Source organism: Schistocerca americana, chromosome 8, assembly GCF_021461395.2.
Source record: "Schistocerca americana isolate TAMUIC-IGC-003095 chromosome 8, iqSchAmer2.1, whole genome shotgun sequence".
Lineage (NCBI taxonomy): Eukaryota > Metazoa > Arthropoda > Insecta > Orthoptera > Acrididae > Schistocerca > Schistocerca americana.
Window position 1 is genome coordinate 512,183,653 of NC_060126.1, and position 24,736 is coordinate 512,208,388.

The 24,736-nt window shown below is 43.6% G+C and overlaps 1 protein-coding gene across 2 annotated transcripts in view; it reads right to left on the reverse strand.

Annotated features, from left to right (window-relative positions):
* The window catches only part of LOC124544843 (myrosinase 1-like), a 523,720-nt gene that overhangs the window by 92,199 nt on the left and 406,785 nt on the right, over nucleotides 1-24,736 (reverse strand). For both annotated transcript variants that reach the window (XM_047123549.1, XM_047123550.1), the window contains exon 5: nucleotides 7,532-7,654. In XM_047123549.1, the coding sequence (XP_046979505.1) occupies nucleotides 7,532-7,654 (123 nt within the window). The remainder of the gene's footprint in view (nucleotides 1-7,531; nucleotides 7,655-24,736) is intronic.

The following is a 24,736-nucleotide window of genomic DNA, read 5'->3' on the forward strand; positions in this document are numbered from 1 at the left end:
ATGTGAGCCGCAACACCTCAAACGAGAAATGCAACACCTGGAAACTGTCCCGAGCAGCAATGGGTACTCCACAAATTATATTAGAAGTGTAACAGAGCCAAACACTCGGTGAAGTAAGGAATCAGAAAAAGAAATGTCGGGTACGGCCTTTCTACCATACATTCCCAGAGTGACGGACAGAATCGGCCGTATATTGCGCAAACATGGCGTATAGACGATTTTCAAACCGACAAGGACGATCAAAGAGTGTCCAAGATCGGCAAAGGAGAAAAGGGACCCACTTGAAATGTCGGGAATATACCGTATACCATGCACATTCGGAAAAGTTTATGTCGGAATGACTGGACGATCAATCAACAGCAGGATCAAAGAACATAAGCGACATTGCAGGTTGGGGCAGGTGGAGAAATCGGCCGTGGCAGAGCACGCACTGAATGAGACCGACCACGTAATAAAATTCGCCGACACGGAAGTTCTGGCTGTAGAGAAGCACTATCACACGCGCTTGTTCAGAGAAGCTGTAGAAATCCAAAAACACGCGAACAGTTTGAACAAGAAAGAGGAAAGCCTTAAGGTAAACGGATCCTGGCTTCCCGTACTGCAGCGAACGAGCGTCGCAGGTAGCAAGAGGAGAACCGCACCGGAAATGACCGAGGAGAAGCCCTCGGACGTTGGCGCACCAGGTACATATAGTCTGCGGCCGCGAGCTCGGCTCCAGTTCACCACCGGCAATAGAGGGTGAAGCTTTGACAATGCCAGCCACTCGTGCTCGCGAAACGTCAGAAAAATAATTAGATGAACGTCGGCCGAAGAACCCGAGTCAGAAGCCAATAGGCAGTTTTTAAAGTTTACTTATAATGACAAAAAGCCTCACTAGGTCTCTAGTAACATACAACAGAGTAAATACTAGCTCATCAAGAGTATCTGGACACTTTCTATTGGTGGATATTGATATGCAGTGTGTGTACCTTCGCCTTTATTATGGCTTGAACTCTGGTGGGGACACTTTAAATGAGGTCTCTGAATGTCCGTGGAGGAATGGTGCCCATTCTTCCTCAAGGAGCAAAACTAAAATGGAAATGACGCTGGTCGCTGGGATCCGGAACGACGCCGAGGTTCTAAGTAATCATAAAGGTGTTCCATTGGGATCGGGTCGAGACTGGGAAGGCAATATTACTGCCCACTAGCGATTGCTTCACAATCGCTTTGTGACAGGGTGTACTGCCGAACTGATTCAATCAAGAATCATCTCTGAACTGTTCCTCTGCTGTACACAGTACACAAAGCTTGGAACGTGTTCATATTCTCCCGAATTTAGCGCTTTCTTAAGTGCAATAAAGGGACCACACTCTAAGAAAAACACCCCCGTACTGCAACACCACTTGTTTCATACTTGACTGCTGGCACTACATATAATTAGATGAATGCGTGTCCGAAAGAACAGACACCACGCATTCACAGAATTTAAACGTCCTGGCAGATTAAAACTGTGTGATGGACCGAGACTCGAACTCGGGACCTTTTCCTTTTCTCGGGCAAGTGCTCTACCAACTGAGCTACCCAAGCACGACTCACGCCCCGTCACTTACCCGCGAAAGACAAAGGTTCCGAGTTCGAGTCTCGGTCCGGCACACAGTTTTAATCTGCCAGGAAGTTTCATATCAGCGCACACTCCGCTGTAGAGTGAAAATTTCATTCTATATTCATACAATTGATTCGCCTCGTTGTTTTATTGTTTGGTCTTCAGTCCAGAGACTGGTTTGATGCAGCTTTCCATGCTACTCTATTCTGTGCAAGCTTCTTCATCTCCCAGTACCTACTTCAACCTACATCCTTCTGAATCTGTTTAGTGTATTCACCTCTTGGTCTCCCTCTACGATTTTTACCCTCCACGCTGCCCTCCAATACTAAATTGTTGATCGCTTGATGCCTCAGAATATGCCCTACCAACCGATCCCTTCTTCTAGTCAAGTTGTGCCACAAATTTCTCTTCTCTCCAATTCTATTCAGTACCTCCTCATTAGCTATGTGATCTACCCATTCGCCTCGATGGGCAATGAATGAACAACGTTCAGTGTGGATGCATATTTCGTTCGACATCCAGCGTCAAACTAAAACTAGCGAGCATCGAGAATACGGACATTGACTGCAGATAGATGGCGGTAGGTGGGTATGTGGATCGGCCGGGAACTGTGCCGAGACAATTCGGACACTTGCCATAAGTACTCTGTGTGTGGATGGCGCATTGGTTAACCCAATAGCCTTGTGAGCAGGACATCTGGGGTTCGAGCTCCAGTCTGGTAGACGTTTTTACTCCGCAGATTCCGCGTAATGTCCCGATGAAGCTGGTATCATCAGTTCCCTTGCATTCCTGTCCTTTGTACCACCTCCGTGCTCCATTACATACTAAACATAAGGGCGGATAACGTTTTCCACGCTTTCGCCAAATCAGAACCCATCCATCCGATAGCCACAGGGTATAGAGTAATTCATTACTCAGAGTCACTTATCAGTACTCATCTGCTGTCCTAGTGCATCATTCTTTTTCATTACCTAAAACGTCGCTTAGCATTGGCAACAGAATCATAGACATTTACTCGTTCACGAGTGTAAAATGTCTTTTGGTTGCGTTATCTGTGGATTCTTTGGTGGGTAAATAGTCCTGTTCTGGAGCCACAGATTTTCCTGCAGTAATGGCATACCCAGTTGATGTTGACCGAATGGTGAATAGGTTTGTTCCTCTCAAGAGCTCCTGTTCTCTTCTGCGATCTCTCTTCCTATTTTCCAGCAGTTGTCTCTGCTTTTCAAAGTTAAGTGTTCCTTGGTGAACAATTTGTCGCCATTTGGATCTATCTAGGTCTGCAGCTTCCCAGTCATTTGTGTGTATTTGACATTTTGTCATATTTGACTTGAGGATACCTTTATATCGTTTTGTTTCCCCTCCCTGATTTCGTTGGCCATTCTTCCATTGGGAGAACATGAGTTGCTTCGGGAGACGACAGTTTGGCATGCGGATGATATGACCAGCTCAGCGAAGTTGATGTTTGACAATTTCTGCTTCAGTGCTGGTGGACTTGGTTTCTTCCGAAATGCTGTTGTTTTTTCGTCGATCCTGTCAATTTACTTTCAATGTTTTCCTTAGGCAACGTTGGTCGTATTTTTCTGACACCTGTAGATGGCCCAGGTTTCACACTCATAAAGAGGTGTAGGCATGATAATGGCATTGTAGACTGTAAGCTTAGTTTTAACACTCAAATGGTTCAAATGGCTCTGAGCACTATGGGACTCAACTGCTGAGGTCATTAGTCCCCTAGAACTTAGAACTAGTTAAACCTAACTAACCTAAGGACATCACAAACATCTATGCCCGAGGCAGGATTCGAACCTGTGACCGTAGCGGTCTTGCGGTTCCAGACTGCAGCGCCTTTAACCGCACGGCCACTTCGGCCGGCTTTAACACTCAAATCATGGTCATCAAACACTCTAATCAAAAGACGACCATATGCGGTACTTGCACCCTCTAGTTGGTGTTGAATTTCTGCATCTATGTTTGAATTTGCAGAAAGATGGCTTCCCAGGTGAGGAAAATACCCTAAAATCTCTAGAGGTGTTCCATCAACTGTGATAACTGGAGGTGCTGTAGTAGAATTTGGGGCTGGCTGATCGAGGACTTTCGTTTTGTCTGTGTTAAGTTCTAGACCAATGGATTTGTATGCCAGACTGAATGCATTTAGAGTAGTTTGTAGATCTTCCTCTATGTATGCCAAGACAACTTTATCACTAGCGCACTGAAGTTCTACGACGGCTGTTGTGGTTATTTCGCTTTTAGCTCGGAGTCTGACTAAGGCTGAATAGCTTACCATCAGTCCTATAAACTATTTCAACACCCAACGTTAGGTTTTCCTTAACAAGGCGAAGTATGATTCACACAAATATCGAGAATAGGCTAGGGGCAATAAGACATCCCTGCTTGATTCCTGTGGTAATCTTAAACGTTTCTCCGGATCCAATGCTGGCAAGGATAGCGCCACTCATGTTGCCATGTAGAAGCCGAAGTATTCTGATGTATTTTCCGGGACATCCATTTGATGCCAGAATTTTCCTCAGTGGCTCGACCACTGTTTCCCTTTCCTTCTAACTCATGCACAGTAACTGTGCTAGCTGGGCTGCGAATAGAACTTTGAAATTTATGAGAGATTCCGATGATTTCATACGATTTTTCAGTCACGCTTCGCAACGCGCGATGGTCACTGACCGTCAGTACATGACGTCTGTGTGGCCTTGCGTTAGCTGTGGCAGATGTTTCCTTAAAGGTTGAAGATGATGACAGATTGTCTCGGATTAACTGCTCCCCTTGAGCTATTAAATCCAACAATTCCAGATAGTTACCTTTGTTGCTGGAGGATTCGTCTTCTCGATGGCCGCGAAAGGCTAGTTCTTGTTTACAAAGAAATACAGAGGCCTGAATAAGACGAGCCAATACTCTCCTGCTGCATGCAACTTGTTTGTTGTATTTTATTGTTGTCAGACGAGCGGCTTCAGAAAGGGCGCGCTCAGTTCTAGTTTTGCCCAATAACTTCGCGTTTCCACTCCACAGTCACCTCAACAACAGTCAGTAGGCTTGGGCAGCTTTAGAAGAGCTTAAATGTCCCTGATATGTCTGACACTCAGGTGATATCCAGTGATTAGTGCAAGTTCGAAGTCATTGAGCTCTCGTGAACGACCCATTCCCCTGTATGATGCTTCGCTGCTGACAATACAGGACGCCCCGCCTCCTTTTATAATGGCGGGTCTGCCTTCCGTGGCATCTATTGGTCATTTCCACATTACATAGGAGTGTTCGGATACTTTTGATCATATTGTGTATATTACAGCCTTATAATTTAATTTGATACGAAAAAATAAATTAAACTTATTTTATTCATGAGTTAACAGAAAAGTTTCATAACGATGCAAATGTTCACACACTAAAACATACAACAATAATGGGGAGGCTATTGTTGTCAACAATTATCAAGAGAAGGCAGCTTGCAGTAGCTTCTTAGGCAGATTGCACTGCTGTGATGATACCTACTTCTGCTAATAAGTTCGCCAACGGGGCAGAACGTCGCTAATACATCCTATAAGCTTCTCTTGAACTGTACATCACTGACATGTGAAGTCCGGCAGCCGGCTTTCGAGAAATATATATTTTCTTTCAGCGTTCTTGATAGACATGCTATAATCACAGAGTTCTCTGTGAAAAAATTGAATAGTTCTGAAAAATTTCGCGAATAAAACCATAGTACTCGAGCAAATATTAATCTGATAATTAAAATTATTAGCCAATTATGATCACAATTCTGAATATCTCTCCAGGGTTTCTAAAAAAAAAAAAAAAAAAACCTAATGACATTTTTTGTACAGATTATAGTTTATACTAGAGAATTACGGTAGCGAGGGGCCCATTTTCACTAATAGTGACGTCGGCACTCGACTTTCGAGAAATATACATTTTTTTCAGAGTTATTAATAGATATTCTAGAGTGCTTTTGTAAAATCTGAATAGTTCTGCAGAAATTCGCGAAAAAAATATGATCACAATTTTTTCCAAGTGTCTTGTTTGGTGATTTTATGATAGCACATTTTTCTGCTGACGGTAGAAGATCAAATTGTTTTGTTAAGTCCTTATCGGACGATGAACCAAAAACGTACCAGAACTCATCTTTGCTGTTGTCATCTTTTTCTTTAACGAAACATTCCAGCGTGAACGTATTTCTAACGAACGTAAGAAGACCATGACGATCTTCCTTAATTGTTGTGCAAAAATGTTTCAATGACATTTTGATTCGATGTCTTCCATCGCATCTGACAGTTTCTGAAAAACAAGATGAGACGCAGTGAAGAGAATGCCTCGATGGCGGATCACATAACATTCTTCCAAGGCGAGAAGACGTTTCAGTTCTGGCAGCTTGTACATTTTTAGGGTTGTTATCGTTCATAAATATCAGACGACTACACAAGAACATTTACTGAACGAGCATAACTATACAGCTCAAACGAGCGTGGGAAGTATTGTTGCGTATACTTCTTACACTCTTCTTAGTTAACGTGTTCTTTATTTTCTGATTGTTACGTACTCCTTTACGAATAAACCTTAGGGACATGCCATCTCAATATTCGCCTTTTCTTTTAACAGAATTCCGTGGTATTCTTCTGTCTGATAAATAATCCGGAGCTGGTATGTCGTCGAGATCGTTTTACAAAATAAGGTATTCCAGCCTTCAGTAAACAAATTAAAAGAGCATCGAGAATTTTTTACCATAGCATTTCCATAGTGCTTCAGATTCTAGAAAACTTCATATTGCACATTAAATGTGCCTTACCACAAAAATTAAAAAACGTTGCACACTATATCTTTGTCACAATTTTATTTTAAATGGCTAACTTAAATTAGACAACCTTGCACAGACTGCTAGCCATTTGGGGCGAATCATACTGAGGACGTAGTTTTCCAACAGCTATGATCATAATTTCATTCGTAAATTAGCAAATAATTATTTTTTTTTAAGATTAAAATTTTCTGCGATATGTTGCAGAAGTATTCAAATTTTGTACAAGTAACTGTAGAACTATGGCACAGCTACCGAAAGCTCTGAAAATATGTGTATTTCTCGGAAGTCGAGTGGTATCCTTACCAGCAGGCTTAGCAGTTAAATTCTGTATTTCAAATTGTTGCAAAAATGTTGTGTTTGTTGAGTACTGTATTGTAAAGTAGTCTCATGAAGATCACATTGTATGCTATACTGACACCTTCAACGTAAAATAAGTTTAATTTTACTGAAACTGTTGTATTAGTGCACGAATGGAAATTAAAGCTGACTCTCTTTAGCCCAAAAACAGAATTTACAGCAGTCGCAACAGTGCTCATCACAGTTATATGCCAACAGTAGAAGTGTTAGCAAAAGCACGGCATCAGATCAGACAGTCAGCAACTACTTTAGATCTTAATCTATAATTTTCAAGCCACTTTCCGGTAGGTGGCGGAGGGTACTTCTGGTAACACTAATTTCTTCCGCCCGTCCCCGTTCCATTGCCAATGGTGTACGGAAGAACGACTTTCGGAAAGGCTCCTCATGAGCTCTAACTTTCCTGATTTTCTCGTTGCTGTCATTTCGCGAGATATTTACGAGAGGAGCTAATATGGTTGCTAGAGCCACTTTGGAAGATACGCTATCGAAATATCACCAACAGCGACGAACAATGTGTCGTTTGTATTGTCTGCCACAGTATTTTGTTGATCGTCTCCGTAATACTCTCGCGCCGACTAAATGATCTCGTGACGAAACGCGCCGCTCTTCGTTGGATGTTCTCTACATTGTATGTCAGTCCAACTTGATAAGGGTTACAGATTCATAAAAATGTGTGATCATTCCTCTTTGGGTTGCACCAGATGGCTGGCTACTCCTTGGTATTTTACAGCAGTTACTGTTTCGAGTAATTTATCATTCAGTAGTGTAATCGAACATTAGTCAGTCTCTTCGCCCCTTACCCGGTCGCCGAAATGACGGAACAGGATCCTGGCGTAGTCCTCAAAGTAGTCAGCGATTACAGGATTGGGCCATCCTCCTAGGTCCTGCAGCGGTTGTGGGAGGTCCCAGTGGAACATCGTCACCTGCAGAACAAAAAAATTATGTGATCAATCGCTGTTAAAGAGGCTACTAATAAAGCATTTCTTACTGTTTTTAAAACGACATTTTTACGTCACTTCGTTGGAGAAGACTGTTCAAAATGTATCCTATCATTAGATTTGGTACTCAAATGGAAGATGATGGATATAAAGCGTTAAAGATCTCCAAGTGAATCACCAAGTATACTTGAGGTCAGTCAGAACGAAATGTATCGACCATTCGACTCTCGGTGCGTGTTTATTACTGAAATGCGTTGTTGCCGCTGAAATCTGGCAACAGTGCCATCATAGTATCAGCGGTATGTTTTCTGTGGTGTTGTCTTGTATTTGTGTTTAAAAATCCTTAAACAATGACTGTCGAAGGCTGTGATCAAATAACGGACAGTTCTCTGCTAACCTCGCTGCGGAAAGCATTAGGAAATGGACATTTTATTTTCAGCATCCATGTACCTCATTCTGTGGTGCGTGAACTGGAGGTGACTGATCCTGAAAAGAGACACAGAAGCAGTACTATCATATCTGAAACAGGAGCTCGAAACGTTTAGCGCTGGGCAGGAGCATATAGAGGAACTGTGGCACAAGTTTAGGAAAACAGTTGAGTAACCACTGGATAGATGGCTAGTAGAGTTGTTGATGACGTAAGGGAACCTCTGTGGTAAAAGGCCTCTGTAAACAAACGTCTAAGCAATCAGCGTTTACCGCGCAACAGCCGTAAAAAAAAAGGCTCTGAGCACTATGGGACTTAACATCTGAGTCATCAGTCCCCTAGAACTTAGAACTACTTAAACCTAACTAACCTAAGGACATCACACACATCCATGCCCGAGGCAGGATTCGAACCTGCGACCGTAGCGGTAGCGCGGTTCCAGACTGAAGCGCCTAGAACCGCTCGGCCGCTACAGGTGTAAAACAATGCATAATCTTATAGATAAAGACGCTAAAGAAGACGTATTTGGCTATGAAACGGGCATTGCTTGAAGCCTTCAAGGACTACAGCAGCAGAATCTTATCAGAAGAGCTATTACAAGGCCCAAAAGTTATAGTCACATTTAAGGCTGTCGGTGGAACCAAAGTTAGTGTTCAGGCATTCACGGAAGCCACAGGAACCGAAACTTGGGTATCAAAGCAAAAGCAGAAAAGCTGAACTCCACTTTCAAATGTTCCTTTACAAAGGAAGATTCAGCAGTACTGCATAGTTTGCTTTTCGCACCATTCCAACGATGAGCTATCAGATATTAGTGTCAGTAGCGTTGCGAAACAGCTAAAATCACTGAACAAGACTACGTGTCCCGATGGAATCCCTGTCAGAATTTGTTGCTGAGTTAACCCTTTTTTTGTTAAACCGTAATATACCGTAGACAGCTACGCACAGTCGTTCCAAGAAAGCACACCCGCCTACAAGAAGGGTGACAGAAGTGACCCTCAAAACAGCCATCCCTAACACTGACATTCACCTACTGCACCAGGGCATATCCTAAGCTCAAACGTGATTAGGTATCTCGAACAGGATGACCTCAGCCATGTCAAGCAGCACGGATTTTGAGAACATTGGTCGTACCCGTCTCATGTTTTTCGCCCATATCCTGAAAGCCATGGATAGAGGCAACCAAGCGAATCCAGTACTTCGTCACTCTCGAAAAGCATTTGACTGAGTACCATATCAACGCTTGTTCAGGACACTACGATCGTATTACAACGAATATACGTTCTTTAAAAAAGATAGATATTTTTAATACCAAAGTCCGTGGTTAAAAATGGCGCTGAGCACTATGGGACTCAACTGCTGAGGTCATTAGTCCCCTAGAACTTAGAACTAGTTAAACCTAACTAACCTAAGGACATCACAAACATCCATGCCCTAGGCAGGATTCGAACCTGCGAGCGTAGCGGTCTTGCGGTTCCAGACTGCAGCGCCTTTAACCGCACGGCCACTTCGGCCGGCAGTCCGTGGTTAGTTACTTTATAGTTACATTCCTTACATTCAGTGCGTGACTAGATTCGAACTCCCAGGCATCTCCCTAGGGGTGGGCGTTATCTTCGATCATTGGTGAGACTATTTTTTTACTTCCTGATTATGTTCACTAAATACTCAGTGTTTGTATTCAAGTGTGTATTTCGGGACTGAAAAATCCATTCGGTTTATATTTGTGATTGCTAGTGAAACATTAACGTTGGGCATAAATAAACAAATACCACCCGGATAACTTCTTTTATTTCTGACTACCGGTTACAATGCAGTTTATCTTCATGTCTAATTGGAGCAGGAAAAAGTGGCAACAAGAATAACAATTACAAAAGAGTGACATTACAAACAATACTATAAGGGATTACGCAATTAACAACAAAATATTATTAGATTCCAGAAGTACTTGGCGCCGCAAAGTGCAGTTTGTCAACTAACGTAAAATACAGGGTGTTTCAAAAAGAATATAAGTGTTACAAAGAATTATGTTGTCAAAGCAATCGATCGCTGCGCCGCGGTTGTTTATTGGAGGAAGGAATACATTGCCTGGTTTGTATCCATTGCCGACACATATCATTTTTCTTCTGTTTGCTTAGTTACCGTCACATGTTGCAAAATTACTTCTCCGCAGCTGAAATTAAGTGTAATTACGTGATTACAATGCAAAGACGTTCCAGCATGAGGTACCACACTCATTCTCCGAATGGGTGAAAACTCGCATATGTTATCGACAGTGTGTAAACACAGGATGTGTGTGTAAGGGAAAGAGTCCTCGCCACCTACATGTGTCCAACGAAAATGTCGTACGAATTCAAACCGCTTTCCAACGCTGTTCTAAAAAATCAACCCTTCGTGCCAGTCAGGAGTTACAACTGTCTACAAAAATAATTTGGTGTGTTTTGAGATGTCGTTTGGTTATGAAGCCGTACAAGTTACAGCTGTTACGAGCTCTATGCATGACGACAAACACAAACGTGTGGAATTTCCTGGCGATCTTCAGAATGCTATGAGAATGATAACTCTTTCGCACAACGTATCGTGTTCAGTGCTGAAGCGATTTTCCATCTTAGTGGGAACGTAAACAAACACAACGTTCCAATTTGGGGGGCTACAGGAACCACATGCACACACTGAAAGCGCACGTGATTCACCCAAAGTCAAAAAGTGTTTTAGGCGATATCACATTCTTCTGTCTACGGCTCATTCTTCTGTGAAGAAAACACGGTTAACGGGTCAGCAGTATCTTGCTGTTTTACAAAACGGGTTGTTTCCGAGGATGAACGGAGACAACCTCATTTTTCAATAAGACGAAGCACCCGGTCACTAGAGTCGTCATGTGCGTGAATATCTGAATGAAACTCTAGCGATCCGCTGGATTGGTCATCGAATAGCCGGTGACTTAGCACTTCTCGGCTGGCCTGCGCGGTCACTGGATTTGACTCCCTGTGACTTCTTCCTGTGATGTTTCATTAAGGACAACGTTTATGAGCCAACACTACCACAGACCCTTGAAGAGTTCAAGAACCGTACTGCTATGACATCAATGACGATGGACATGCCTGCAGGAGTATGGGAGGAATTCGAGTATGAATGTGATACTGTTCGTGTCGCTGGTGGAGGACATACGGAACATCTGTAATCTACAAACTTGATAGAGTCGTAAATATATGTCCCAAGTTTCATAGTTATGTGTTTTACGTTCCAGATACGTACTTCTTTTTGAACACACCCAGTATAAAGGTTGTGGGCGGTGTAAAAATGTTTGTGTTGTCACGTGACTTGTGCTTTTGTCATACGTTAGTACATTAAGGAAGCGTCAAAGAGATTCCTCCACCATAAAAAATAAGTAAAGGAAAAAATTTCAAGAATACAAACGTCACAAAAATGAGATTGACAGGAAGTGCAAAATCGCTAAGTAGGAATGGCTGCAGGATAAATGTAACGATGTAGAAGCTTATATCACTAGGGGTAAAGTAGATGCTGCCTGCAGGAAAATTAAAGCGACCTTTGGAGAAAAGAGAACCACCTGTACGAATATCAAGAGCGGAGATGGAAAACCAGTCCTACGCAAAGAAGGGAAAGCAGGAAGTTGGAAGGGTTGTACAGAGGGTCTATATACAAGGGTCATGTACTTGAGGGCAATATTATGGAAATGGAAGAGGACGTAGATTAATATGAGATGTGAGATACGATACTGCGTGAAGAATTTGACGGATCGCTGAAAGACCTAAGTCGAAACAAGGCCCCGGGAGTAGACAACATTCCGTTAGAACTTATGGAAGCCTTGGGAGAGCCAGTCCTGACAAAACTCTACCATCTGGTCAGCAAGATGTACGAGACAGGCGAAATATCCTCAGACTTCAAGAACAACAGAATAATTCCAATTCCAAAGAAAGTAGGTGGCGATAGGTGTGAAATTTACCGAACTATCAGTTTAATAAGCCACGGCTGCAAATTACTAACACGATTTCTTTACAGGCGAATGGAAAAACTGGTAGATGCTGACCTCGGGGAAGATCAGTTTGGATTCCGTAGAAATGTAGGAGCACCCGAGGCAATACTGACCCTGTGATTTATCTTAGAAGATATATTAAGGAAAGACAAACCTAAGTTTATAGCATTTGCAGACTTAGAGAAAGGTTTCGATAATGTTGACTGGAATACTCTCTTTGAAATTCTGAAGGTAGCAGGGGGAAAATACAGGGAGCGAAAGGCTATTTACAATTTGTACAATAACCACATGCCAGTTATAAGAGTCGAGGGACATGAAAGGGAAGCAGTGGTTGGGAAGGGAGTGAGACAGGGTTGTAGCCTATCCCCGATGTTATTCAGTCTGTATACTGAGCATGCAGTAAAGGAAACAAAAGAAAAGTTTTGAGTAAGAGTTAAAATCCAAGGAGGAGAAATGAAAACCTTGAAGTTTACCGGTGGCATTGTAATTCTGTCAGAGACAGCAAAAGACTTGGAAGAGTAGTGAAAGGAATGGGCAGTGTCTTTACAGGGGGATGTAAGATGAAGAACATAAAAAAAAACGAAGGCAATGGAATGTAGTCGAATTAAATGAGGTGATGCTGATGGAATTAGATTAGGACACGAGACAAAGTAGTAAATGAGTTTTGCTATTTGGGGAGGAAAATAACTGATGATGGTCGAAGTAAAGAGAATATAAAATGTAAACTGACAACGGAAAGAAAAGCGTTTGTGAAGAAGAGAAATTTGTTAACACCCACTATAGATTTAAGTGTCAGGAAGTCTTTTCTGAAAGCATTTGTATGGCGTGTAGTCACGTATGGAAGTGAAACATGGACGGTTAACAGTTTAGACAGTAAGAGAACAGAAGCTTCTGAAATGTGGCGCTATAGAAGAATGCGGAAGATGAGATGGGTCGATCTCGTAACTAATGAGGAGGTACTGAATAGAACTGGGGAGAAGAGGAATTTGTGGCACAACTTGAACAGAAGAAGAGGACGATTGGTAGGACACATTCTGAGGCATCAAAGGATGACGAATTTAGTATTGGAGAGAAGCGTGGAGGGTAAAAATGGAGGATAAAAATCATAAGGGAGACCAAGAGATGAATACACTAAACAGATTCAGAAGGATGTAGGTTGCAGTAGTTACTCGGAGATGAAGAGGTTTGCACAGGATGCATAGGGTAGAGTAGCATGGAGAGCTGCATCAAACCGATCTTCAAATGGTTCAAATGTCTCTGAGCACTATTGGACTTAACATTTAGGTCATCAGTACCCTAGAACTTAGAACTACTTAAACCGAACTAACCTAAGGACATCACACATCCATGGCCGAGGCAGGATTCGAACCTGCGACCGTAGCAGTCGCGCGGTCCCGCCTAGAACCGCTCGGCCACCCCAGCTGGTTAAACCAGTCTTTGGACTGAATACCACAACATCAACAAAAGAAATAACGAAATCAAGAACTAAAAGACATGATAATGTAGTAGATTTCTAAATGTATGACGCGTCATACAATAGAGGATGAAATACACATGTAAAAAAAAAACAGCCTCACAGCACAGTGTACATGCTACATTTTCGTTCTTGTCTGCATATTTTAAAAGACAGTTCAGAATTAACGAACATATCTAATCAGCATAGTTCGAGCCTTCCATCTGTCAAAATACAACTGAAAGAATTGGCCTTCATAATAACAATACAAATATACTGAGGATTCTAAGAAGTGGGAGATGAGGGAATCAGTTACAAAAATAACTATAGCTTTTTGCGAATAATGTACTATAAATTACAGAGTCGTTTAATGAGTAGTGTGAGAAAAATAACGGAGTTTCCGCCAGAGTGCGCCACCTACCACAACAGTCTGAGTGACGAGGTAAGCAGTAGTATGTTGATTATGCACGTCACAGGCTGCATCTTCAGGCAACTACGTACGTCATACGCCGACCAAATGACGTGCTAAACAGACTCATGTTCGTCGAACGAGGAAAAACACTAGCTATTGCGCACCTACTGGAAAGAGTCATCGGTAAGCGTTACGTTCTGTTCGTTAAGATTCTTGTCAGATTGTTTTATTTTGGCAGTATAAATTTCAACTTCCTCAAGTACGTCGAGGCACTGCCCTTTGTTTGCTCTACGCAAGATCTCCATGTTATTGTCAGCACCAGTGATTTCATGTTTGAATATATTGATACAATACAATACGACGAAGTGCCCTAGTACAATTTGACTTTGTCCAAGCGAACGTCCATCAAAGCGAGTTTTACATATTGGACCCTTTGGGCCAGTGTAGTTCTTCTGACAGTCATCACACGTTACATTACAAACACCGGGGTGTAAGTACTTATTTCAGAGGACAGCTTCGGTCGGTGTGGCGTGTCGTAACGATGGGTCTGTACGTGTGACGTCAGGCGGCAGCTGTGTACTGCAGTGTTGCCTACGCGGACGGCGCCGTGAGTGCGGGACTGGGCGGTCCAGACAGCTGCAGCGCTCTCCATGACAACATGGCGAGCACAAACAACACGGAGCAGACAGTTCTCTGTCTACATGGGCATATATTTATTCTATTTGTGCTATTCGGTGAAGTTGAAAAGTGTTTAGTATGTAATAAAGAAGTACAGACTGTTAAGAAACGTAATCTATAACGTCACTACTCTGTGTGCCACCAAAAGAGTATGACAAATACAAAGGAGAAGAACGTGGGGCAGTAATATCGGAATTAAAGGAACATGCTGATATGGAGGACTACCAAAGTAGTGGAGCGTCTTCCTTCATATAGTCAAGGAACTAGAGCCATTTACTGAAGGACACTTTGCGAAAGAAATGATTGTGCTGGACGCTGAAGAAATGTGCCCAGATTTGGCACATTTATCTCCTAAGACTATTACGCAACTTATTCAGGAAATGGGTGCAGATGCCCAAGAGGAACTATTTTAGGTGTTATGGCACACGAGTTTCCACATTATTCCTTCGCTGTCGACGAGAGTGGTGACTTGTCACATACTGCGTAATGAGCTATTTTCATTAGGGGCGACGACGACAAGTTGAACATCACAGGGGTATTGTTGGATTTAGTACCCCTTAAGGGAAGAGCTGTTGAAAACGCTGGCCTAATTTGGAATAAGCCTGTTTCTGTCGAAACGGATGGAGCTCCGTCTACAGTAGGAGCAATTGTTGAATTAATAACACAGATGAAAGGACATACGAAAATGTGTTCCTGGTGCAACACGTGATCTCACTGCTCTCCACTGCATTATTAATCAACAGAACCTTCGCGCCAGTTACATTAAAGCTAAAAATGTTATGGATACCGTGGTACAGGTCACAAATTCCATCCGATCAAGAGGCTCTAAGTGTAGACAGTTTACAGGTTTTCTTGGACGATGTGGCAGTCAGTGTGGAGATCTCCTTTATTGTTGTAGTGTGAAGTGGTTGAGCAGGGGCAAGGTGTTGAATCGATTCTGTGAGTTACGAGACGAAATAGCATTATTCATGAGTAATCAAAATCAACCTCTTCCGTAGTTGGAAGACAAAAATACTAGATTTGTGACTTAGCTTTCTTGCTGATTTAACAGGTCATGTGAACGATTTAAATACCTCACTCGAAGAAAAGGGTTTCATCGGAACAGGTATGTACTAAGGAGTGGAAGGCTTCAAAATGGCGTTGGATCTGTGGACGAATCAACTACTGGCTGGAAACACTGTGCGTTTCCCAGAGGTATCGCAGATGCTTAGCCCAGATACCAGCCTCTCTGAAGAACGTGTGCAACTCCTACAAAATCTTCGTAACCAATTCGTGTCCAGGTTTCAAGATGTAGACACATTCTCCACTACGTTTCCGATCTTTGCAGCCCCGTATTCAGCGGTGATCAACAGAATTTCCTACCAGGCACCAAATGAAAATGTTGGCAATGTGACGATTTCTTGAAGGGCACTGCAGTCTGGAACCGCAAGACCGCTACGGTTGCAGGTTCGAATCCTGCCTCGGGCATTGATGTTTGTGATGTCCTTAGGTTAGTTAGGTTTAACTAGTTCTAAGTTCTAGGGGACTAACGACCTCAGCAGTTGAGTCCCATAGTGCTCAGAGCCATTTGAACCATTTTTTTCTTGAAGGGCAAATATACCCACAAGGACCCGGCTGATAGCCTTTCCAAAACCATATTTCCGAGTTTGTATGCACTTGCTGCACGGATGTTATGTATCTTCGGTTCGACATAATGTGTACCAGCAGTTTCTTTTCCGCTATGAAATTATCAAAATCCAAATCCCGAAACACCTTGTCGGATATCACAACCTAACATGCAGTCTTCGACTGCAAATATCCCAAACATTACGTCCTAACATTGTTAAAGCAGCTAAAGAAAAACGAAACAGAAATGTCGGAAAATGTTCAAGTGACTGTTCTACACGGACAGAGCGAGGTGGAGTAGTGGTCAGTCCGCACACTGGACTGACATTTTGGAGGTCGATGGTTCATAACCGCGCCCGGTCACGCAGATTCAGGTTTCCCATTCTTTCCCTAGATCGCTCGAAGCAAATGGCGGGATGGTTCCTTTGAAAAGGGCACGGCCGATTTCCTTCTCCATCATTCCGTAATCTGCGCTTCTGCTCCGTCTCTGATGACTTCGCTGTCGACGAGACGTTGAACTGTAATCTCCCTCCCTCCCTCCCTCCCTCCCTCCCTCCATCCCTCCCTCCCTCCCTCCCTCCCTCCCTCCCACCGTTCTATACAGCTCCCTTTTAAATTTTAGCGAAAGTGGTGTTATGTTCTGTTCTATTTACGTCATGACAAGACAGTCCTTCACATAAAACTATAATTTTCATACAGTGTGATTTAGCTGCCCGTACCAATCTCGTTTTATGCAACCTACAAATTTCTATCTGTTCCGAAAACATCTGTCCGTCTGGTTTGCTCAGCAGACACAAACATAAATCTTGATATTTACCGCCTCACGATAAAAGAATGCCGTAATGTTATAAAACAACGAAAATCATGAGTGAGCTCTCTAGAGAATATAAAGCTAAGACGCTGGCGAAACACTAAGGTGATACTGTGGCCGTGTTGAAACCAACAGAAAATACTCTGCTCTGAACCAGTTGTGCTGCACTGAACTGTAGCGTATTTGAAAGAACTGACCGAGCGTTGTGGAAAGGTCTTGCGGTTGAGGTACGTCGTTCGAAACCTGGGTGAGGATTCCATTTATTTTTTATGTTTGTGTGATTTTTAACGCACATAACTAACGTGAAATATCCTATTTTTATGCAAATTGTGTGTGGATCCAAGAAGGGCCTATTTGTCAGCAGGTCGGACAAATATTGAACAGAGATAAGGGGGACAACACTGCACTAATGATGTTTTTATTATCAGCAAATGTTCTAAGCGATGACCGTTTTAGTTAACGCACATCTGGGACCACTGCCGAACCGAATACCTGCCACGTGTGTCCAGAATCGTTTTGAAGATGAGCTTACTAGTCCTTAGTACAGTACAGTAAGCGAGCAAGGTAATATCGACAATATGACGACTTCACACATTTGTTGGATTGCATCGTAAGAATTTCGGAACGGGCTACTGAGTCCCCCTGTGTATTTTCTTATAGCATACATCCGAAATTCAGTTGTTTATAATGCGTGGTCATTACGAAATTGAAACAACCAGCATTAAAATGGCAATATGCAAGACGTCAGTTGTCAACACCAGATCTGTTTGGTGTCTTTCCTAAATTTCTGCTTCCCGCACACCTCTGTTCTTGCAGCAGCAGCAGCAGCAGCAGTACACAGGGCGGTGACGTCACATGCTTAACTCTTCTTCGTTGGCAGCATGTGCAGCGTGACGGCTGGCTGTCCTCTCCTGACTTATTCCTTCCCTGTGAAATGTTATGACGAACCCTGTATCCCAATGTATTTTCAGTTGTAAAGGCAACTTTTACATTATATTTACGTAGGGACCTTCTGATTTTATCGTCCGCAACTCGTGGTCTAGCTGTCGCGTTCTCGCTTCCAGAGCACGGGGTCTCGGGTTCGATTCCCGGTGGCGTCAGGGATTTTTACCTGCCTCGAGATGACTGGGTGTCTGTGTTGTCCTCATCATTTCATCGTCAGTCCTGAAAGTAGCAAGATTGGACTGAGCAAAGGTTGGAAATTTCTACGGGCGCTGATAACCGCGCATTTGAGCGCCCCATAAACCAAACATCATCATCTGATTTTATCACACGTCGTGCCATGGTAAGCGATTCTGACAAAATTATGCTTCTTCCTTACTTCAGGGTCGTGTTGACTACGCTTTAATTTATCGTACATGCACGTAACCACAGAACAGCTGTGTTCATTTGTTTCCGCAATCTATTTCAAAGTCTCCATTTCCTTATCTATCTTGACTTGCGACAGAAACAGTCGTATTACCTTTTATGTACTACTTCTTATACAACGGTAAGGAGAGGTGGGTTACAAACTGGTGCAAGAGCTCTCATCATAGGGAAACTGGGCAGGATTAGAAATGGTTATCGAACTTGTAAGTAAAGTAAAAAGAAGTTTTAGTTAACATGTAGTGAGTGTTCTCCAAGTGTTGCAAAGAAACTTTACGAAAGAATAAACAGCAATGGGTCCAGCTATTACAAGAAGCACTTAAGACCGTCGTGCAGGGTGAGCTGCCACTACTGATACATGAGGGAACTGTCAAGGGCTCAGACTGAAGACTGCCACTGAGGCTCGGCCGTGCAGCTGCCGCCGGGTCCCTGCGCGACCGCTGTCGGAGTCTGCCGCAAATGTGCGTTTCCATTGCTAACTGCGAGACGCCGATGGGGTTCGTATCGATCTATGATACCACATCATTCTACAGAACCCTTCCTCAAAACGCTTAGGATGTTATCATTTTGCATGGACTATAGTCACTTTTCTAAAGATGCAGAATTTGTGTTTGCCATCAGCTTTGGATTTACACTACTGGCCATTAAAATTGGTACACCACTAAGATGACATGCTACAGGCGCGAAATTTAACTGACAGGAAGAAGTTACTGTGATATGCAAATGATTCGCTTTTCAGAGCATTCACACAAGGTTGGCACCGGTGGCGACACCTACAACGTGCTGACATGAGGAAAGTTTTCAACCGATTTCTAATACACAAACAGCAGCTGACCGGCGCTGCCTGCTGAAACTTTCTTGTGATGCATCGTGTAAGGAGCGTAAATGTGTACCATCACGTTTCCGACTGTCATAAAGGTCGGATTGTAGCCTATCGCGCTTTATCGTATCGCAACATTGCTGCTCGCGTTGGTCGAGATCCAATGACTGTTTGCAGAATATGGAATCGGTGGGTTCAGGAGGGTAATACGGAACGCTGTGCTGGATCCCAACCGCCTCGTATCACTAGCAGTCGAGATGACACGCATCTTATCCGCATTGCTGTAACGGATAGTGTAGCCACGTCTCGATCCCTGAATCCACAGATGGAGACGTTTGCAAGACAACAACCATCTGCACGAACAGTTCGACGACGTTTGCAGCAGCATGGATTATCAGCTCGGAGACCATGGCTGCGGTTACCCTTGACGCTGCATCACAGACAGGACCGCCTGCGATGGTGTACTCGACGACTAACCTGGGTGCACGAATGGCAAAATGTCATTTTTTGGGATGAATCCACGTTCTGTTTACAGCATCGTGATGGTCGCATCCGTGTTTGGCGACATCGTGTTGAACGCACATTGGAAGCGTGTATTGGTGATCGCCATACTGGCGTATCACCCGGCGTGACGGTATGGGGTGCCATTGGTTACACGTCTCGGTCACCTCTTGTTCGCATTCACGGCACTTTGAACAGTGGACGTTACATTTCAGATGTGTTACGACCCGTGGCTCTACCCTTCATTCGATCCCTGCGAAACCCTACATTTCAGCAGGATAATGAACGACCGCATGTTGCAGGTCCTGTACAGGCCTTTCTGGATACAGAGAATGTTCGACTGCTGCCCTGACCAGCACATTCCCCAGATCTCTCACCAATTCAAAACGTCTGGTCAGTGGTGGCCGAGCAACTGGCTCGTCACAATACGCCAGTCACTACTCTTGATGAACCGTGGTATCGTGTTGAAGCTGCATGGGCAGCTGTACCTGTACACGTCATCCAAGCTCTGTTTGACTCAATGCCCAGGCGTATCAAGGCCGTTATTACGGCCCGAGGTGGTTGTTCTGGGTACTGATTTCTCAGGATCTATGCACCCAAATTGCGTGAAAATGTAATGACATGTCAGTTCTAGTATAATATGTTTGTACAACGAATACCCGTTTATCATCTGCATTTCTCCTTGGTGTCGCAATTATAATGGCCAGTAGTGTAATAATGTCAAGGAAATTGAGGATATTATTGTTATCTATTTTTAAAGTAAATTGTAGACTGAAACCAATAATTAGTGAAAAAAGAGGTGGTCCAAACAGTGTGTGTTTATTTATTATAAGAAAAAGAGATCACTGTTCCCACGACCTGACGTCAGGTATGAAACATTGGTGATGTGAGTGGACGGTAAGGTGGAACCTAGCGGTGTGCAAACGAACAGCCATTGCGAGAGGTGAGGGAGAGGGGATGAATTAATTATCTTCTCAGAGTGGTGTAGTCTTGGAAGGCGCACGTGGAACTGTTTGCTCACAGAAGGATTGCTTGCGTGTTGCAGCGCCGCTAGTTTCTGGGGGCAGATATCTCATTTCTAGCAGGATTTTTCGTGGTGTTCTGCAGGGGTGGTTTCGCGGCAGTTCGTGTACGCATGATTAGCGCTAAAAAACTCGGACTGTCCAGTACAGGCAGCTGTGCAACTTGACTGGGTCGGCGGATCTTAATTTTTTGTAGCTCTTCTAAGGAAGTCAATTTTCTGGGGGGGGGGGGGGGGGGTCGACTCTATTTCGGATCGCCGGAGAGAGAAGACGTGCAGCAGAGACAGGACATTCGGTAGAGTTAAAGAGTTTTCACTGACTCGGTAGCCCACACAGAGCTCTGTAAACGCTGATCCAGACCGCGGGTCAGCAATACTCGGTTTCGATGTCGCGACTTGTTGGTACATCGTCCACGGGCACAGTTCGTCGGGGAGTTTGTCTCGGTCCGGCACGCAGTTTTAATCTGCCAGGAACTTTCACATCAGCGCAAACTCCGCTGCAGAGCGAAAATTTCGTTCTGATTACAGAAATAGTTGTTCGAAAAACGAGAAACATGTGCCTTTCACCCACATCCTTTAAAGAGGAAAACAAGATGTTCGTGTCAACAGTGTGGTGTTACAACATGTTCTAGAAAGTGGAGTGTTCCAGGAGGTCTTTGTGAAATGCACGCAGGCTGAAAGTACGTAAAATATCACTCAGAGCCATATGAGAATACGTAATCACTTTCTATTTCATTTTTTAAAGTAAAATGTGGCAAAGTTGATTTCACATACAATTTCTCATAACTGAAGTGTGTTTTTCAACATAGTTACGTTGCGAATCTGTAATATTACCTCCCTGATGATAATTTGTAAGTGAGTAGGTGGGTAAACATCTACCGTTATTTTAGTAATACAGAAAATAAAAAAGTTGCGAATTTTGCTGTGTTTTAGTAGTCCAAGTGGTTTGAACTTTCAACTGTTTAAACTTCTAAAAAATGTGATGGACAACAGGAAGTCATGAAAATATATGTTCACGAAAACAATGGTTCTATACAGAAAAAATGACAACACGGTCTTTGAGACCCTTCCTTAGTAATTATGTACCTGTTAACGCCCATAGTACTTAAGGGTTAAGCATTGTGTAAGTCAAACGGCCCGTAAGTCACAATCTAACGACAATAGTGGCAGACTTCATATCACTTTTGTTCTGGGAAAATTATATTTTTACGTATGGCTATAGAGCCGCTCTTAATTTCTTAAAGAACTTTTCTTGTTTCGAAATAAACGCTTCAAATGGTTCAAATGTCTCTGAGCACTATGGGACTTAACTGCTGTGGTCATGTCCCCTAGAACTTAGTACTTAAACCTAACTAACCTAAGGACATCACACACATCCATGCCCGAGGCAGGATTCGAACCTGCGACCGAAGCGGTCGCGCGGTTCCAGACTGTAGCGCCTAGAGCCGCTCGGCCACTCCGGCCGGTAATAAACGCTTTATGTCATTATTTATCAATTAGGTAATTTTGGCCCCTTGGGCGTTGTAAAGTTACACGGTGGTTAAAATTGAAATTTTCCTATCTGACAGGACATTGCATGAAAAACGGGTGATCGAAGGATAGTGAAGCTTTGTGGAAACATTTTTACCGAGATGTGGAAGAGATGCAACGAATAAACAATTGAAAAACACATTTTAATTTCCACGTGAGAGACTAACAGTTATTAATTGCTTACCAAGTTTACGTTGCAGGTTAGAAACGTAGCTTAATGTGAGGACCACCTGCATCCTCGACAGCCTCCTTTATGCTCATCTTCAGCTTCCAACGTGTGTTAGTGTCTCGTTGATAAAGCCTGTCATTCAAGTAACCCCACACCTAAAAATCACGCCTGGTTCTAATCCGGTAATCTTGTTAGTCACGCAGTTTGGAACGATCGGCCAATGATTCTGTTTTCTCCAGACGTGTTACGGAGTAACCGAGTGACCTCACATGCAGTGTCAGGCGGAGCTTGTAAGGTGCCTCTTACCAGTTTTAGTAAATTATTGTCTCTTATTGATGTATTCACGATAGTTATGAAGTGCTGTAGTCCGTAGGCGGCGATGAGTCGGAGAGCATTTCCCACGCTGGCTGGCTGGCTAGGTGACGAAGCGACCATATGTCGCGCGTAGTGGGGTGGGGCTCGGCGCTGGACCGTAGCAGCAAGCGTCAGCCTGGGAAATATACGTGACGGGAAGTACCGCCATCTTGGCGCCAAAGTCACCGATTTTGTTTATTTATATTTAATAATTAAAATCATTTACGACAACATGAATACTAGGAGGAGCCTCTGAATGTTTGAAACTATCTATCATAATTTTGCCCCGTTAAACTTCACACCCGTTCATTAACAAATGCATATCTTAGTAAGTACCAACTTGATCGGAAATCCGCGAACTGTGACGAAACTAGTAAGAGATACGGACTGCGCGCCAAAGTCGGCAGCCGGCGTTAAGAGCTCTTCCTGTCTTGTTCGATGGTAGCCATGCTCTCGGTTACGAGTAGTTTGTGACATGAGTGTTTCAATATTGATATAATAGGAATAATGTTAATTTAATAATAGGAATAATGTTAATTCCGAGTAAATAGATACCACAAAGTTGATCGACAGCAATTTCAGATAATTAGCTTCCACCGACAGACACATCCAATGCGCCACTGAAGAATCTGCACGGGACGACATTTACGAGAGCTGCACCGCGCACAGGTAAGAGGAAATCCGACGACACGACCCACCGAGTCGGATCAAGGAAGGTCCGACTTACACTCGCAAATTCCGGGTGGAAATGCTGACCAGTTATACTGTACGTCACATATACCACCCTCTAGGGACTCGCGGATAAGCTGAATAATAACAGTATCAGTTCAGAAGCGAGGGGATCTTGCAAGCTGCATCGTGCATCAGAACAGTTGAGTGCAGTGCAGCTGTCTCCCTTACGCCACGCGGGGTAGCCGCACGGTCTGGGCGCCTTGTCACGGTCCGCGCGGCTCCCCCCGTCGTAGGTTCGAGTCCTCCCACTGCCATGGCTGTGTGTGTTGACCTTAGCGTAAGTTAGTTTAAGTTAGATTAAGTAGTGCGTAAGCTTAGGGACCGATGACCTCAACAGTTTGGTCCCATAAGACCTTACCACAAATTTCCAATTTCCTCTCCCCTTAGAGCAGGTATCACTTGTTGGCGAAACAGACCACAGTAGCATGTGCCGTGCACGCTGCACATGCTTGGTCTTTGGGCTCAGACTTCCTGAAAGAAAACTGGACCAATAGTGAACTGTGCCGTGAAACCACTCAGCACAGTGACGCGTCCACTATGGAGGAGAACTTCATGCACGTTCGTTGCCGGCGACGAACTCCAAATGCGACAGATGTGAGTGTTCGCTACCCCATTGCGTGTACTGTGTGCTTCATCACTGCACAAAATGTTCCGAAGCCACATGTGGCTAAACTTCAACCCTTGCAAGAAATGTAAGAACGAAGACTACCCGAACGTATGCTTCACGTGGCAGAAGCTCGTGAGTAATGTGAGGTTTGTACAGATTCCATTTCACTATGTTGTTTGCAGCACTTTTCGAACGGTGCGCCACGAAATGTCCAAGTGTCGTGACACAGTTCGTGCACTGCTTGAACATCGGACGTTGCGTCCAGCATTCTCAACCACGGCAACAACAGCTCGTTCAACGATTTGTAGCCCAATTAGCCGTCGGCCTCTCCCAGAAGCAATTGGCAGTTAATTCGAACTTCCGAATCACGTTCTTCAACCCCGTTGCGTCGATAAAATAGTTTTTACGGAATTGGTGGCTTTACACAAAACTGGTTAGCATCATACTTAACAAACAGAATGCGGACAGTTGTGCTAAATAAATTAGACAACCATGGAAAAGTAGAAAATTTTAGTGACTTAGGAGAAATCGGAATCCCGCAGGATTCAGTTGCGGATCAATTCCTTGCCCTTATACATGTGAATAGCCTTCCAC